Source organism: Neodiprion fabricii, chromosome 2 (genome assembly GCF_021155785.1).
Source record: "Neodiprion fabricii isolate iyNeoFabr1 chromosome 2, iyNeoFabr1.1, whole genome shotgun sequence".
Lineage (NCBI taxonomy): Eukaryota > Metazoa > Arthropoda > Insecta > Hymenoptera > Diprionidae > Neodiprion > Neodiprion fabricii.
In genome coordinates, this window is record NC_060240.1 from 31,723,889 (window position 1) to 31,740,081 (window position 16,193).

At 34.2% G+C, this 16,193-nt stretch overlaps 3 protein-coding genes across 10 annotated transcripts; 2 read left to right on the forward strand and 1 right to left on the reverse strand.

Annotated features, from left to right (window-relative positions):
- Nucleotides 1-1,203: 1,203 nt before the first annotated feature.
- Nucleotides 1,204-8,276, forward strand: LOC124177025 (bcl-2-related ovarian killer protein-like). Of its 4 annotated transcripts, none has more exons than XM_046559047.1 (4): nucleotides 1,204-3,051; nucleotides 5,209-5,512; nucleotides 5,576-6,025; nucleotides 6,177-8,276. In XM_046559047.1, the coding sequence occupies exons 2-4, from the start codon at nucleotides 5,261-5,263 to the stop codon at nucleotides 6,294-6,296; spliced, it is 822 nt and encodes a 273-aa protein (XP_046415003.1). In that variant the 5' UTR covers nucleotides 1,204-3,051; nucleotides 5,209-5,260; the 3' UTR covers nucleotides 6,297-8,276. The 4 variants fall into 4 exon arrangements, with proteins under 4 accessions (XP_046415003.1, XP_046415007.1, XP_046415002.1 ...); XM_046559051.1 differs by lacking the exon at nucleotides 1,204-3,051 and adding an exon at nucleotides 4,006-4,043; XM_046559046.1 differs by lacking the exon at nucleotides 1,204-3,051 and adding an exon at nucleotides 4,973-5,114.
- Nucleotides 5,972-11,533, reverse strand: LOC124177022 (intraflagellar transport protein 80 homolog). Of its 5 annotated transcripts, none has more exons than XM_046559035.1 (17): nucleotides 11,292-11,533; nucleotides 10,929-11,107; nucleotides 10,760-10,870; nucleotides 10,360-10,538; nucleotides 10,146-10,235; nucleotides 9,929-10,066; nucleotides 9,711-9,835; nucleotides 9,350-9,598; nucleotides 9,074-9,237; nucleotides 8,808-9,005; nucleotides 8,583-8,733; nucleotides 8,310-8,481; nucleotides 7,972-8,094; nucleotides 7,666-7,805; nucleotides 7,441-7,579; nucleotides 7,207-7,303; nucleotides 5,972-6,011 (listed from the first exon to the last, which is right to left on the reverse strand). In XM_046559035.1, exons 1-16 carry the CDS (start codon nucleotides 11,384-11,386, stop codon nucleotides 7,220-7,222), a joined length of 2,337 nt encoding a protein of 778 aa, XP_046414991.1. In that variant the 5' UTR covers nucleotides 11,387-11,533; the 3' UTR covers nucleotides 5,972-6,011; nucleotides 7,207-7,219. The 5 variants fall into 5 exon arrangements, with proteins under 5 accessions (XP_046414991.1, XP_046414993.1, XP_046414992.1 ...); XM_046559037.1 differs by lacking the exon at nucleotides 5,972-6,011 and adding an exon at nucleotides 6,435-6,703; XM_046559036.1 differs by lacking the exon at nucleotides 5,972-6,011 and adding an exon at nucleotides 6,910-7,045.
- Nucleotides 11,534-12,245: 712 nt separating this feature from the next.
- LOC124175717 (lysosome-associated membrane glycoprotein 1) lies at nucleotides 12,246-15,909 on the forward strand. The gene is made up of 5 exons (XM_046556165.1): nucleotides 12,246-12,493; nucleotides 13,952-14,235; nucleotides 14,384-14,612; nucleotides 14,785-14,970; nucleotides 15,081-15,909. Exons 1-5 carry the CDS (start codon nucleotides 12,442-12,444, stop codon nucleotides 15,218-15,220), a joined length of 891 nt encoding a protein of 296 aa, XP_046412121.1. The 5' UTR covers nucleotides 12,246-12,441; the 3' UTR covers nucleotides 15,221-15,909.
- The last annotated feature ends 284 nt before the right edge of the window (nucleotides 15,910-16,193 follow it).

The following is a 16,193-nucleotide window of genomic DNA, read 5'->3' on the forward strand; positions in this document are numbered from 1 at the left end:
AACGAGATACGCACATAATGTATTAATCGTACGTTACATTAGTAAATATTTTTTATTACACGTTGTATGGAATTGGCACGACATAAAAAGTTCGCACTAGTAAGCCAAGCAATAATAATATTAAAATGACATAGTATAAACAGCCTTTTGTGATCTCATCAGGGCGATAAAGCGATAACAAAACGCGATAGTATTACAATGAATTCGATTCCTAGAGGTACAATGCGTTTCATGCATGTGCTGCTTAATTTTAAAATTATTTTTATTCCTTCTCGTTACTTGTATGGATTTCACTTTCTAATTGATTTGTCGTTTTACTGTCTTACACAACTCTTCTGTCATTTAAAAATATCCTCCCTACAATTTTGTTGCTTGTTCATATGGTATGTACATACATAGACTTGACTAAAGTAAACGCAAATCGTACTGTTGCATTCCAAAATTGTTTTCAACTTGCAAAATGTTATTAAAAAATTATAAATATTTACATGTATTTAGCATTCCGAATAGTATTAGAAAAAGTCTCCATTTTTTTTATTACCTCTTTTATTCAACTTGGAACAAAAAATTTCATTTTCAAATATCCTAGATTTGTACAAAAATAGAAATCACGACTTAGCAGAATTTTGTAAGTGTTATGACTAAATAATTCTTCATTGAATAATCAGTCAGTACTAGTCAAGATAATTAAAAAAAATCACCGAGCAGCTTTAAGTATCATGCCTTAGCGCAAACGATCGTTAACACGCTATACAAGAAAACATATTGTACCTTTATACAAATTATGTTTAACATTTGAGTTTCATATCAATTTGCTTACATCTATACTAGTGGATATTTTTTAAAATCAAAGTGTATCTTTATCAGCCGAATATATGTGGAATAAGCTTTATGGATGAAAAGTTTAATGCATGATATACATATAAGATTGATTGCTTATCAAATCAATACATCCTACTTCAAAATTTGTGTAATGATTTACAAACGAAGATAATTAATATTGGGTGAATAACCTACATTTGTCTAAATTTATCTTGGTTAAACAAATTCTTGATAAATGATAAGAAGTATTACGTGGAAGGAATGGTAGGTGTATTACGAAGGAACATAGTCTAAATTTATAAAGAAGTAATATATCATACATATGGTAAATTGCCGGTTAAGTAAAAATTATATATATATATATATATATATATATATATATATATTTGTGTGCGCGCGTGTGTGTGTATATATATTAAGAATTAATTTCATAAAACAAAAATATATATATATACACACATATTTATTTCTATATGGAATGTTTTAAGGCTTTTTGTGCATAAATTAAGTGTTGCTATATTTGGTTGCTGTTTTTCGAATGAAATTGTTGCTCGTTGATACAATATATTGTTACATATTATAAATATCATTGGTTTTAAATGTGTAAAATTATACTATATATATCATTTGAAATCCTATGTATAATCTACGTACTTGTATCAGCATTGATATGTTTATGCAAAGATTTTTTTTTTTTGCCATAAAACTAACTCTTATGTTCCTTTGTGTTTATTGATGTGTCTTCACACGAGTTTTTTGGCACTGCTGTGCAAATAGCTTATAAATGAAGGATGAAAAGAACAGTGGTTGTTCGGTGTCTTTGCATTCATTTCATTGATTGAAGGCAAATCGTAAAGACTGTTGATTAAATTTTGTTGCTATACATATAATCTATTAAAATGTTGGTATAGGAACATATAACAACATATCAGGACAAATGATTTATTCCAACAATCATTCGCTAGTAGAGGATTGTCGAATGTACCCTCCGTACAAAAATTAAAGTATTAACTTAAATCTAGCAGAGTTTGTATCAACGTTGTAGGACATAGCCATTAGATGAAGCAAAATAGGCTCCAACGCTTTAAAATTATTTATTCAAAATATAGCAGACATTAATAATAAAATCATTGAATTACCATGTATGAACCCGAAATTCTTTTATATTTCTCGCCCCATTGTGTTTCATAAACATTGTGCTATGGCATTTGCTACATTAACCAGTACCATCTAGTTAAGCAAATGTTTGACTTCAATAAGTGTAATATACTTGCTCGTTTTAAACAATTTTATTTACTGGTCTTCTGCTTCCTATTTTGAAACCTTGGAATGCTCTGCATCACACAAACATATTGAAACCCGAAACAATTCAATAGAAATAAAAACCTCAATTATTTGTAAAACCTTCAAAAATATTTTTTACGCACATTCATACATAGTCAATCTATATCTCACTTGCACGTGTGATATTCTCTCTCTCTCTCTCTCTCTCTCCCTCTATCTATACATCTGTCAATTGACCCAGATAAAAAATCAAGCTGTTTAAAAAATCAAAACTTGAACGTTTTGCATTTACATTACTATTATTGGATAAAAATTTCAAATGCTCAACGAGTGAAGGTTACAAAGGACCTAACGGTACATCGTAAATATGTTTGCTTGCGCACACATGCCGAATATAAGACCCCATTTAACGTTATATTACATAGCGGGAGGGATTCAGCGGCGAAGCACCTTGCAGCAAATATAAGCAAGTTCGGAATGTTTACTCACGCCACGTAAGCTTGGGCCGTTAATTCTTTAACTTAAATGAATTACCTAATCCGAATGATAAGTTAAACATACCTATAACTGATATACAAATAGCTTATACAGTCTTTATAGATAATTGGTATGATTTTGGAAATGGTTGATTGTTTATTCGGCAAGAATGCAATATACTAATATTGTAGTGGTCCGCGGCACTGAGAATATGATATACCTATAGTCATTAGTCGTATCATATACGCACTTTACAACTGCTGCATATAATATGTATAGGAACAATTTAAATAGAAAAGTGTAGATATAGACGACGTATCAATATATTCAATGGACATGAGCATAACTATATGCTTATGTGTATAACTTGCCTATTATGTCCTGATCATCTAGAATTGTTGTCACGTGCGCATCGACAGAACACTATAGGGATAATTCATTACATCCTTTGGGCTGCACATTTTAAAGGTGAGTTCATACTATTTGCAATGTATTTATTGATTTTCTACCAGGTTTTATGTACTATTACATTTCTTGCATAATTATAATTACGAAGTTACAACAATACTAATTGTGACTAGTTCATATTGACATATTGGTAGATCATGAAAATCGCATGTGTATAGTATGCATATTCAGCGCAGGTATGTTGTACCGAAAAACTTGTCTCCCTACAATATTTTACAACGTCAGTCATCTGTCTATATTGCGCATGTAATAGATTACATAGATATTGTTATATTATACGAAAAATGTCCTACCGAAACTAACGATGTTCTAATTTCGCAATTTCGAACCTTTTAGTCAATTTTGCATATCCATTATATATACCTATATTGAACTTGCAGGTGGCGTGTGTTTGGTTGCCAAAAGTCAGGCGTTTTTATTATCTACGTGTACGCAACTTATGCATACTTATACAGATATGTAAATGATACACAATAGAAATGAATAATTTACTGTAATATTATCTCTCTAATGGCACACTAAATTTATCCCAAAATTTAATGTTCCGTAGCAGTAAAATTTTTCGGCATTGTTGCATCTAACTTAGTAATTTTTATGTACGTTCTACCCATAAAATGACCAAACAAAGAATTATAAAATCTTTAAACAGGTAGGTGCGATACAATGATCGTTTGAAATCGTTCTGATATTTTGTTTCAAGTTACAATGGAATATACAAGTTATTAAATGAATATTGAAACACTACTTAATTTAAAAAAATTACCCAGCATCTGCTTCTTATATGATTTTATTAAATAATAGAGTAATATGTAGTAACGTGACATCGTCGGTACAGATCAAGCACGTAATCTGTTTACATTTTACAAACGAAAGGTAGCTATTTCACAAGGTTCTATACTTCCACACTTCCATGCACCTATACCTATAGAGGATTCGTGACACGTGTAGTTGCAGGCACATAATGCCTATATTTTCGCCTGGAGGAAATTTTTGTAAGTGAACAAAAATAGAAATATTTTCGACCATTAGCACTACTATGTATGTTGCAATACCGCAACCAATTTGTTTAGAAGGCCATACCATACTATACCTATTCATGTATGAGACATACCTGGCCGTCATTACTAATAGTGTAAAGATTTATGAAAATTTCTAAAAAGAATGACCAGCTGTAATATATAGTGACCGTTAATTGAAATTATAATTAGCACTTTAATGTAGTTATACACAAGACTGTATCAACGTTTTTTTACTAGTATTAGTTGAAATTAATGATAGTAAAGCCTCTTTTCAACTGTCCAAAAATTACTGCAATACACGCATTATACCTATCCGAAGGCATAAATACGTAGCTGGGGGGTCTTGACAATATGTCAATAATAATAACTTACAGTACCCACTTGACTTTCATTAGGGATCAAAATGAGTTTTAGATGGCCATTTGTCAATCACAGCATACAGGTTTTAACTTGAGCATCTATAAAACTTTATTACTAACTGAGTACCATAATTGTACATCGTAATGAGAAATAATTCTTCAGTTGACGTAAAATACAAAAAAAGATCCCAACTTACACTCATGAATTAATTTTCAACATTTTATCTTCAGATGCTAATTTTAACTATCGTGAGTTTGATAAATTTTTAAACAGTGCAGACAGAGGTGTCCGACATTTCTTAGGTATGCTACAATATGTTCTCATTTGTAATATTTATCTATATTATTTATGCAACAAAGATTACATATTTCACGAAAATGACGAAAAACTTGAATGTTTTGCTTCCTTTTGCAATATTCATCCGTGTTCCTAAGCCAAAGGCCCTGTTAGCTCATGCATATAATTACAGACTACTTGTTTTTCACTGGTAGTCTGAAGAAGGTCTTCGGATCAACAACGCATAACGTGCTCCGCATGAGAATCATCAGTTCCTGCTGAACAGCTCAGAAATCGTGCCTGCTACATATCTGTGTGTATCATTAAAGCATCAAAGTGATTTAGGAGAGCATACTTTGCTGTGCATGAAATAAAGAGGAAGAAATTTCTAAAAATAACAAATTAATAGTATGGTATTCGCAAGAGTCTTTGTTGACAGTCTAATTAATCGACATTATTCAAATATTATATCTTTTTTAAACCTGTAAAACTTGTTCAATAGCGGACAACATAATAAGTTGTTACCTGCATGGGAAGATACTTTCTTACTTACCATGTCAGGGATTGTCATGAGTAGCCGTAGCCAAGATGGTGGAGCAAAGGCTATTCATCGAAGGAGCAGTTTGGCAGCATCTTTGCATTCCAATTTGCTCGGTCTCGGATCTACCCACGAATCAACGTCTTTTCACGTAGTTGGTTCAGCACGGCGAAGATTCAGCAATGTTAGTGATGTGGTATCTAGAAAGTTATCGCACACCATTGGCTGGAGATCAGTATCTGCATCTGTGAAAATTGCAGTGTCTCAGGTATGTAAAAACATGGAATATTTAAAATAATTGTCTTCTGACAGTTGGCATATTTTATTTCAGGGAACTTCCTTGTGTGGTCAATACATTCGCAATAGATTAAAGCGTTCAGGAATCTTTCACCGAAAATTGGGATTAAAAAGATTGAGAAGCGAAATAATACTTCCAGGTGGCACAGTAGTTGGAGAAGTTTATCCGGAGCTCACAAGCATTGGTGCAGAGTTAGAGAAAATGCATCCTCATCTTTTCACAAAAATCGGACGGCAAGTGGGATGTAGTACCTTCAGTTCGGAACAAGCTGCCAGTGATGTGTTGACTGATGTATCAAGGGAAATGTTGAGAAACGGGGAAATGACTTGGAGCAAGATAATTGCTTTGTATGCAGTTGCTGGTGGAATAGCAGTGGACTGTGTTCGTCAAGGAAAACCAGAGTATCTCCCAGCTATCCAACATGGAATGATGGAAGTTCTCGAGGATGATTTGGCTGCATGGATTCAAGCTAACGGAGGATGGGTAAATAGTTAATATCAAGGAACTGCTTATCGAATGATGATCAGTAAATTTTATGTTAATTAACCAGAACAACTGGTACACAATGACTTTTAAGAATACCATATACAATGAACTAAATGTAACAGGAAAACCAAAATTTGAATGATTTCAGAGTGCCCTGACAACTCGATACAGGCCTGTGGTAAAACCGACTATTTGGCAGGTGTACGGGCTTCCACTATTCCTTTTATTGACTATCATATTCATAGCTGTGATATTTCTATATTCATAAAAACTTATTTAGGATATTTTTATACAATTGAGGAAGGTAAGAGGTATATCATCAGCGAAATCTTTTCATAAGATACCTACATTTAATATATTGACATTGTTAATAGATACAGTAGAAGACAATTTGTAACACTTTGTGCATTAAGTGTAGTATACCAAAATTCAACCAGATTCATAATGTTCTAGTAGGTATCAAACTTACTCCAATTGTTGCCAATAATATACAGTGACGTATAACATGGCTCGGTCTCAGTTAGTATTATAAGAATACTTTATTCGTGGCAACTGGCCTACATTGAACAACAGATGTATAATATTATAATTATTGCAAAATAAGTCCATAATTATAATTTAATTTGGTTGGTTTTACTCTTTTCTTTCACTGATAAAATCGTTTTCGGAATGTCACTGAAATATGTGAAAAAGTTTGGTATATCAGAAATACTAAAAGTTATTCAGAAAGAATTAGAGAACTGTAATATGCTCATATACACATTTATCAGCCATAAGGGGTTTTCAAAAAAATTAAATACTTTTCGAGCAACTCAGAAATGATGAGATAATCAACTAGAGGTAACATTAATCTTTCACAGTCAAAATTTTTTTTCCTTCCATAAGAAATGCATAGCTTCTGGGGATGAAATCATGCCTATTGTGCCTATGTCACGACACTGAGTTAAGTATTACATTTCTCCTGTAATCTGGTAGCAAATTTTTCTCTGAAGATTACATTACATCAAACAGCATGTCCTGGAAAATTCTTATAAAGTCTCTCAATTTGCGAAAAAATTTTCTGAAATACCTACATATTTTTAGTGCTTTAGCAGTGCTTTCAAAGAGACACTTTCACGTCATTTCTATTGCTGCTTTATTACAATGCTGTGATAATTCGTGATACGTAGTACACTGACCTGAAATCGTGAATTACAATTCCAAGAAGTTCAACTTCTCAGATTCGTTGTCAAGCTTTTCCGGCTCTTCAGTTGGTTCGGACATTAAGTGAACTTTCTAGCCACCCATTAAAAAAAATTTCGTTATTGACACATGAGCTGGTTAAGAATGAGAAAAATAGTGCATGATAAATGAATATCACGAGTATTTTCAATGTTGAATGGACGGACTAATATAGAACAAATAATCCTCACCTGCTCATTCAATGTATTCACCGTCAGACTTAAATACAATTGATTGGTTTCTTGTTTATTTAGAATACGAAGATACTTTTTGCGAGCCTCTAGTACCGTATCCAACTCTTTCTTATGTCTGGTTGCGAGCTCCAATGCCCTATCATGAAAGCGTAAATCAGCTGTATTTATTGATCAGATATTTAGTATTAAAATTCACAGAACAATAATCTATCATGAATATACCTGTTCCAGTTATATATTTTGATATTGGCATGAATCGCTTCAACAACTAAGCCATTTTGCAGGAGGATTCCTTCTGCAGCCAACAAATCACCTGCCAATAAAGTCATTCCAGCCAGTTTTTCGATTTTATTTGGCAAGAGCTGTCAAAAATTTAATTGTTACCGACAGTGTGGTTGGATCCTCTTTTAATAAGCATGATGTGAAATGTTATTTTTCAACTACCATGTATACGTCTTAGGTATATTATTTGAAAGAGTATAATCGCAATATCTGATTGCTCATAAGTTACAGTTGTGGTTTTCTCACCTTAATGTACTGAATGTAATCAACCTTATCAAATCTGCCTATAGCAGCATATGCCTCTTCTGCAGCACTCAACTCTTTGGCATCTGTTGCCATAACTGCCATAGAAGTCCACAGTATTTCATTCTAAGTAAAAATAAATATCTTGTAAGCTGTGTTGCATATAAATATAAATAGTCATATACTTTTAGTATGTAAAATTTTGTCATACAACATATACTATAAATATCAAGGTTTCTGTAATGATTAATGCGATTGTCTGTAAAAATGTTCTAGATCAAACTGCTAAAGACTGAATGAAACCATTATAATTGATTATTTAATTTAAACAAGATATTTACCTGTGCAATTCGACACAAGGAAAGTGCATCTTGCCATCTATTATTTATTATATGCTGGTGCAAACTCGTAAAGAAAGCATAAAAGGCAGATGTAACCAGAGCACCATCTCCTCGCCTGACAGTAACTAATCCTCCATGAACACACACTATATCTGGTTGCTTTCCAAATTCGCTACCGATTCACAAAGTCATTAAAGTTACATACACGTATTACAAATGAAGGACTTGTGTTGTAACTCTAATTTGTTACATGGGTTACATTATTGTTTTTACCTGTTGTTTTTATCGATTCTTGTTTTTCGAATCATTTTTTTATCACTGTAATGCACGCAACTTGGGCATAGCCAAACAGAGAGGGTGACATCTAACATCGCTGCTAAGATATTGGCATCTGTAGCCCATTGAATACTTTGAGCCATAACAGCTGTAAAGATACTTGAGTAAGAATTCAAATTTTAAGCTGTTTTGAGTATTATGTGACTGATTCAAAGTGCATACCAATCTTGCAAACTCTTCCAAAACCACTAGTTCGAATTGATATTAGAAACAAGTCTCTATTAACATCAATGACTGCTAGTTGTCGCTCAGTAACACTACCAACATGATTCAATGCAAGCTGAGAAACTCCTTGGAGATGGGTGTGGGGTTGCCCTTCCATAATTGGTTTATTACTAGACACTTCTAAAACGTGCAGTACTGAAAAAGATGCATCATCATTGGCAACTGCATTGCTACATTAAAGCTACATCAAGTCAATTACTCACATTTATTATTACTCTGATCTCGAATAACGAGCGTGTCGGAACAGAGAGCGATGCACGAAGTATGAATGGGTTCCTGGGTCATGCCTTTCCAACGTGGAATACCCAATAAGCGACCCTGATAACTATACAAGGTAGTAACATTCCATTCCACAAGTAAGAAGTGTCTAAAATTATAATAAAAATGACTTATTAATTGTGATAGCCTTAGAAAAGATTTATGGACTGCATGTTTTCTGTGCACTAATTTGATGTTATTATTCATATTTTTGCACATACTTTTCAGCTAAAATTACAGAAGAAACAGAACCGTTCTTTAAATCGAATATAGCCGGGGTATTCCAGTTGATAGTTGCATAAACATGACACTGGGATGGTGTGATGACGACTAAGTGACCAAATCCAAATTCCATCTTAACTACTCGATCTGATATTTCAAGAGTTTCATGTCGCTCGCTACCAACTTCTCTGACTTCAATCGTCTTACGTCGAACAAGAGTTGCCTCATAGTTGCTCCACTCCAGTCGCCTGATTCAACAAATTGAAATTATGCTAGTGATCAATTTATTAAATATCAAAAAAATTTTCGAAGGTCAAGTGTACTGGACTTGTAGTACAAGTATGTGAAACATTTTTATACCTATCAATAACATGTGCAGTAAGAACTCCACCACCTCCACATGCCATAGCTACCTGTGTACTATCACTTGACCATGCTATGGAATAAATACTTCCAGTGTTGACTTTCTCCAAAGCGTGGGACCACTTGAAAGATAAAAACATTTGGAAACAAACGCATTATTTTTCTGTCAACTAAATGCTAGTATAATTATGATATGACCAAATTGAATAACATACTCCAGTTTTATCACACAATCGGACTGTATTAAAGGATCCGACAGCAAAGTAATCACCGCTGGCACACCAACTAAGTGATACAATTGGATGCTCCGTCACACTACTGCAGTATAATTGGTTACCTGTAGAGTCCCAAACCTATTAGAAAGTTGGTAAAATAATGAAATTTTCCATAAATTGTACATGTAACCTACTTGCATAATTTTAATATAATTACCTTATATCGACAGTCTTCACCAGCAGATACTATAAGCCCGTGTTTGTGGCTCCATGCAACAGCTAGAATCAGTCCATCATGTCCATGCCACTATCAGTAAATTTAAGAAATGCCCATCCAATTATTTAGTACTCAACTGAGAATATACCCTACTGTGGCTGCAGCTGACTCCAAACAGTTTATAGTGGTTAGTAATAGAACATTTAAGCACTACCTTATGAGGTTTAGCATTTGTGTTGAAAAATTGAACCAAGAGGTGCGCACCCAGTGCATATAGAATTGAAGAACAGTCCGGACTCCATGCCGCACTTAAAGCTGGTTGTCTGCCTCTAGCCACTGTAGATCGAAGCATACCGCTGCGTGACCATATCTTCACAAGCCCATCTTCTCCTGCTGTAATTCATTATTGAGGATAAGTTTTAGAACTACGCATAGGACTATTGTTACAGAAAACATTGTGTGCCCGGCTGTTTCAGTGATTTAAGCAAACGATTATCTTAGATATGGCAGTCCTATTAAAAACGTGTGCAGTTTGAAGTTAACAAAAACAAAGTCACTGAATATTTTATTCTCACTGAATTATTTGGTATACTTGAATTTGTAAGTGACCTTACTCGTCATCAAGGCAGAACCGTCGTTGTTCCATTGGCCGACGAGTGTAGCTCCCTTGTGAGCCTCGACGCTTTTCTCTATTCGTCCATTTTTGTTAATCAAATGAAATTTACCTGTCAACAGAATTAACTTTTATTCTACAATTAAGTCTATTGAAGACAGTGGCATTACCATCAGCTGTTGTAATTAAGAGGATATCGAAAGATTGCTTTTTTGAAGACATACTCGGCTGCATTGGCCGAGGATGCCATTGCATATCCGTTGGGCAGAATTCAGATGGAAAAGTTGTAATTATTGATGAATGCACTGTGCCACCTTCCAGTCGCCAGCATAACAAGATATGGTCTTCACTGCAAGTTTGTGGAAATATGTTAAAATGGTACTTTGTCTGAATTTGAAAAACTACATTAATTTTAATAGGGAATGTATGCACGTGTGTATGTATTTGCATTTGGGAATATATTATATACATGAATAAGTACATTCACAATGGAAAATAAAACGTCGTTTTGGACTGTGTGTTTGTATGCATACCCACAAGAATATATTTCTTCAGTAGAGTTCCAAGCTACACACGTGACTAAACCTTTATGTCCATTGGTATTTCGTAATGATATTTTAAATCGCATTGCTCTGGATAATATCTCACCCGTGATCAAAATGACAGAATGAGGCAAAGTGTAAGTATTGCGATCTTTGACGTTTCAGTCAATTGTAATTTTCAACGTTGCGTTGCCATTACGCGGGTACGTTGTCATGACAACCAACTTCACAGTGGGTGTATTCCAAAATATACTGGCAGTACTGCAAGTACTGGCAACCGCGTTCCGAAATCGCGCGACAGCTTACTGCCGCCAGTTAGTGACGTCACGAAATTTATTGACATAATAAACTCAATTTAATGAGAAAATTTGAATTTTTTTTACAATGCGTGCATGGTTTATGCTCTGATCCACGCAAGTAACAGTAACGCATGTATTTAGCTGCCTAGTACTTGACTAATAGGAATGCCAAGAAAATAAATAATTAGCATTCCACGCATATCTGGGTGCTTATTACGGATGTTCATTTTCCACATTTTCCACCACCTAAGCATTCTGATTGGGTTGCAAAATGTAGTCAAACAATCAGAATGCGTAATAATGCCACAGATCTCTATTAGATTAGTGGGTAACGCTAAAGTCAGGTCTGTAAGGCCGACTCTAGGGTAGCGCTTCTCTGCCGAATTGGCATTCCTATTAGTCAGAATACTACAGCAGCATTTTGCTGTCTATAAAAATTTAGCTAACAACGGAAAACTACAGTGAAAACTACAGATTGTGCGTCTACGTAATTTCACGACATATTTCGGAGTCTAGCTGTTGGACGTGTCCGACAGTGTTCGTTAGGACGTCACAGGCCTGGAACGATCGTCACAGCCGTTATTAGTCACATACCTATATGTATATAGTACAGTAAAAACTGATCAGTTTGGGGACATAAATCCGTAAGCTGTGGAGACTGGTTCTTTCTTCATAGTCCTCTTTATTTTGCAGTTTACCGAGTTTACGCCATTCGAGTACCTATGGTTGAACTTGTTCGGAAAGTTCCGCATTGTTTGAGATTTGCATTTTATAAGATATTCGAGTGAATATCAGTGCTGAAGTAAATAGTTCCTGGAAATTTATTATCGTTGTATTTAGAAATGTTCCAAACCGCCTTGTTTCTTCTCTGCTCGGTGGCAGTACTGCATTCAGGTAATATCGGAATTTTATTTCAGAAGGATTTCCGAGTTCTTTACAAATCCTTGCAATGGCAGATGATCGATTGTATCGTTTCGTGACGTTGCATTATTGTTTGATGTGACAGCTCACACAAGAGTTAGCCGTGATGAATTTATGCGATCTTGTACAATTACTAATTTCCAATCTCTGAATACTGATTCAGAGCTATGTCCATCTATATGACTGTACTCCGTCTTGTTTAAAATATTTCTTTGGAAAAACAGCATTGTCAACTTCTGCTAATCTGAATATTGCTACACATCTTTACTCAATATCAATTCTTTACGTATTCAAGATTACAAATAACTTTTTTCCCCTCAACTTTGGCAGAATGCTGAATTAGTTTGTTAATCTCCTTTTCACATAAATCGATCATTAACAAAGAGAATATTTACTTCAACATTTTAAAATGTCTGATGTGGTTAATAGTATTTATCTTTTCCAAGTTGGAGCATGATATTTTTTATTGTATGATGTTTGCCCAATCAGTTTTGAACAATAAGATATTAACTATACCCTGAAGTCAAAGGCCAGTCCAAATCGGTTTCAAATTGAAAGAACAATCCAATGTCAAAAGTATGCTTACACAAATTTAAGTATTTGAAAGTCTGGTTGAGAGACACTGTGAGGTCTGCAGATCAAATTTCACTGTTAACAGTGGATATACTTACAATATGATAACCTTCAATGTAAATATTATGGATACTGTTGACTTATGTCTTGAAAACATCCCAATGAATTATGGATAAAGCTATTTATTCATCACATTTTTTTATGCATGCATTACATGCATATCTACATAAACAATTTCATATTAATACTTCAGGTCATTAAGTACAGTACATTACACACTGTGAGTCAAGTCAGTTGCTTATCTGAGACAAGTGATAGCAATATGTGAAACCAGAACTTCCTTAGTGATATTGAATCCTCTAAAACAAAGAGCGAGCTATTCTGCTCTCAACAGGCCAGTATACATAGTCAGTTCTTATTTGCAAGATGAAATGAATCCTTTCTTAACCTTTAGAGGGCTGGTATTTTTCTCTTGAAATTCGATATTTTTTAGAGGCATGATTTATGTATGTAAATAGTTAATACCTCCCGTGGAGTCTCGTAGTTATGCTGGTTCCAAAAAGAGTCAGATCGGCCTCTAAAGGTTAAGCCATTCTTGAAAATAAACGATGAATAAAGACCACAACAGACATATAAATCCCAGCCAACATTCAACTACCAACAATTTGATTGTTCATAACCTGCATTTTATTGACAAAGTATGTATGTTTTACTATAAAATAAACGATCCTCAACCTGTATTTCTTACAACAAAATTTTATAAGGTAAAGATATGTAAGTTAGGTAAAATTGAACACAAATCAGTCACAGAAAAAACCCATACTTATTTGTAACTCAATTCAGTTTTAATTTTCTCAGGTGCAGAGACTGTTCCAACAAGTAGTTCTATTGACACGAACAGCCTCGTGGCCAGCTCTACTGAAAACACAAATCAACCTACCAATGGAACTACAATTTTCTCATCATCGGTTACACCAATTCCAACCGAAACAACTTCAGTTATGCCTACACCAACAACCACACCTACACCTGTGCCAACTCCAGAAATAGGAAAATGGATCGTCAATGAGACTAACGAAACTTGTATTATAGTAAAGATGGCTGTTCAGTTTAATGTTACATACATCACAACCGATCACAAGGTCTGTGCTAATCTCAGATAGAAACAGATATTGATCAAAATGAAGCATAGTATTCACAGATCAGTAGACCATGTGTTATGATGAAATTATTCTTTCAACCTAATCCTTACTACAATTTGTCTATAATACATAAATTATATTTTTACAGAGTGACTTTCTTGTACTGGATCTACCTGTCAATGAAACTCAAGTCAAAGGTGTATGCGGTGCTTCAAAAGACATTGAACAGAATATTACGATTTCGTGGCTCACAACTCCCAACAGTACCACTCAAAATAATCTGACCCTTCATTTCAGAAAGAATATAACAAAAAATCAATATAGTCTTCACGATTTGCAAGTAGATCTTGCACCTGAAAACTTTCCCCACCTTACCAGTGAGTTGGTTATCTTTTTCTGTCTATTCATACGTTTAGGAGAGATAAATTTAGTTTCTTATTGATAGATATTGAGACTTTGAAGGCAACAAAATTTACATCAATAATGTGGAAAACTGTTACAGGTAGGTCAAAATCATACGATTTATAATAGCTGTTTACTGATTTACAGACTCTTCGATGAGTTTTGAGCATAGGAGCAATCAGTTTACGACAGGACTCTCCAACTCTTACCGTTGCCTGAAGATCCAAACTTTGAACCTAACAAAAGAAGATAATAAAACTGTAGGCGAAATCAAAGTGTCAAACTTACAATTCCAAGCTTTCCACAGTGGCAGTGCCACCAGTTTTGGCTTTGGTAATGAAAAAACACAATCACATAAAATCTTACTTTTATATGTAAACAGAATACTGTCTGTGAAGAATCACTAATACTCTTGCAACAGTAATGACAAATCATTGTTACAGCTGAGGATTGTGCCTTTGATACTCCAGACATCGTTCCTATCGCAGTAGGATGCGCTCTCGCTCTCCTTGTGGTGATAGTTTTGATTGCGTACCTTGTGGGACGTAGACGCAGTCAAGCTCGTGGTTACCTCAGCATGTAATCAAAGAGATACTTGAACTCGATGCAAGAAAAATAATTTTATTATTAGCATTATCACAATACATAACTATGTATGATTATTGATTACGAAAAGGCGTTACCTTGGTAATATTTCTCATATACCTTTCCGTTGGCATATTCATATCAACAAGATGTGAAAGTTGATTAAAACTTTTGTCTTCTACACAGTTGTGTCTCAACGATGTTCATTCAGTGTTTGCTTTGGCTAGCTATTTGGCATAGGGGGATATAGATTACATATGTATGCAAACAGTATGAAAAAAACAGCTTCACGAATTTGTGGTACTCAACAGATTTAAAAAGTTATATAATGTGATTTTTGGAATGAAAATGTGGTATGATATATTTCAGATAAATTTTATTTAATAAAATATCAGTGAAACAACATCAAAGCGTCTGGAGTAATGATTATAATAGTTACGCCAATTTGTTTACAATAATACAACAACTTTATTGGTAGAATATGAGTCTGTGATTCGTAATATTTCATCCTAAGACTGAGAAAAAAAGAATTTATCCAGGATTGAACGTGGTATAAAACACTTGAGACATATTACGATAGAAAATGTATATATTATTACGATATGCCATTTATTCGATTTTTAATTGAACGTTGATAGTTGTATGCCAGTGCTTTGGTACTTGGTAATAAAATGACGTATTGTTTAACCAATGCAGGCAGTTATTCCGTTATTGGAGCTTCAATTTTCCACGTTTGGCGTGTCTGAAGAATGTAATACCATTTTTTTCACACTACGTATCCGACATTCGTGATCTGCATGCCGCAACCCATCGTTTGATATGCCCGTTTTTACCTAGAGTATACTTGCTGAGCGTATAGCAAGCACCAAATTAATCCCAATTGGAGGATTTCTCACATGAGCCCATCATGTAGTTCATAATATCGAGTCTATACAATGTAAATAAACCCCTTATCTGAATACTACCTCCGA

Coding starts and splice junctions, on each gene's coding strand:
- LOC124177025 (XM_046559047.1), top strand. CDS start 5,261: ATGTCAGGGATTGTCATGAGTAGCCGTAGCCAAGATGGTGGAGCAAAG. Junction 5,513..5,575: donor TGAAAATTGCAGTGTCTCAG/GTATGTAAAAAC, acceptor ATTTTATTTCAG/GGAACTTCCTTGTGTGGTCA. Junction 6,026..6,176: donor TTCAAGCTAACGGAGGATGG/GTAAATAGTTAA, acceptor GAATGATTTCAG/AGTGCCCTGACAACTCGATA.
- LOC124177022 (XM_046559035.1), bottom strand. CDS start 11,386: ATGCGATTTAAAATATCATTACGAAATACCAATGGACATAAAGGTTTA. Junction 9,599..9,710: donor ACTGCACATGTTATTGATAG/GTATAAAAATGT, acceptor TTGTTGAATCAG/GCGACTGGAGTGGAGCAACT. Junction 9,006..9,073: donor AGATCAGAGTAATAATAAAT/GTGAGTAATTGA, acceptor CATCTTTTTCAG/TACTGCACGTTTTAGAAGTG.
- LOC124175717 (XM_046556165.1), top strand. CDS start 12,442: ATGTTCCAAACCGCCTTGTTTCTTCTCTGCTCGGTGGCAGTACTGCAT. Junction 12,494..13,951: donor GGTGGCAGTACTGCATTCAG/GTAATATCGGAA, acceptor TAATTTTCTCAG/GTGCAGAGACTGTTCCAACA. Junction 14,613..14,784: donor AAACTTTCCCCACCTTACCA/GTGAGTTGGTTA, acceptor ACTGATTTACAG/ACTCTTCGATGAGTTTTGAG.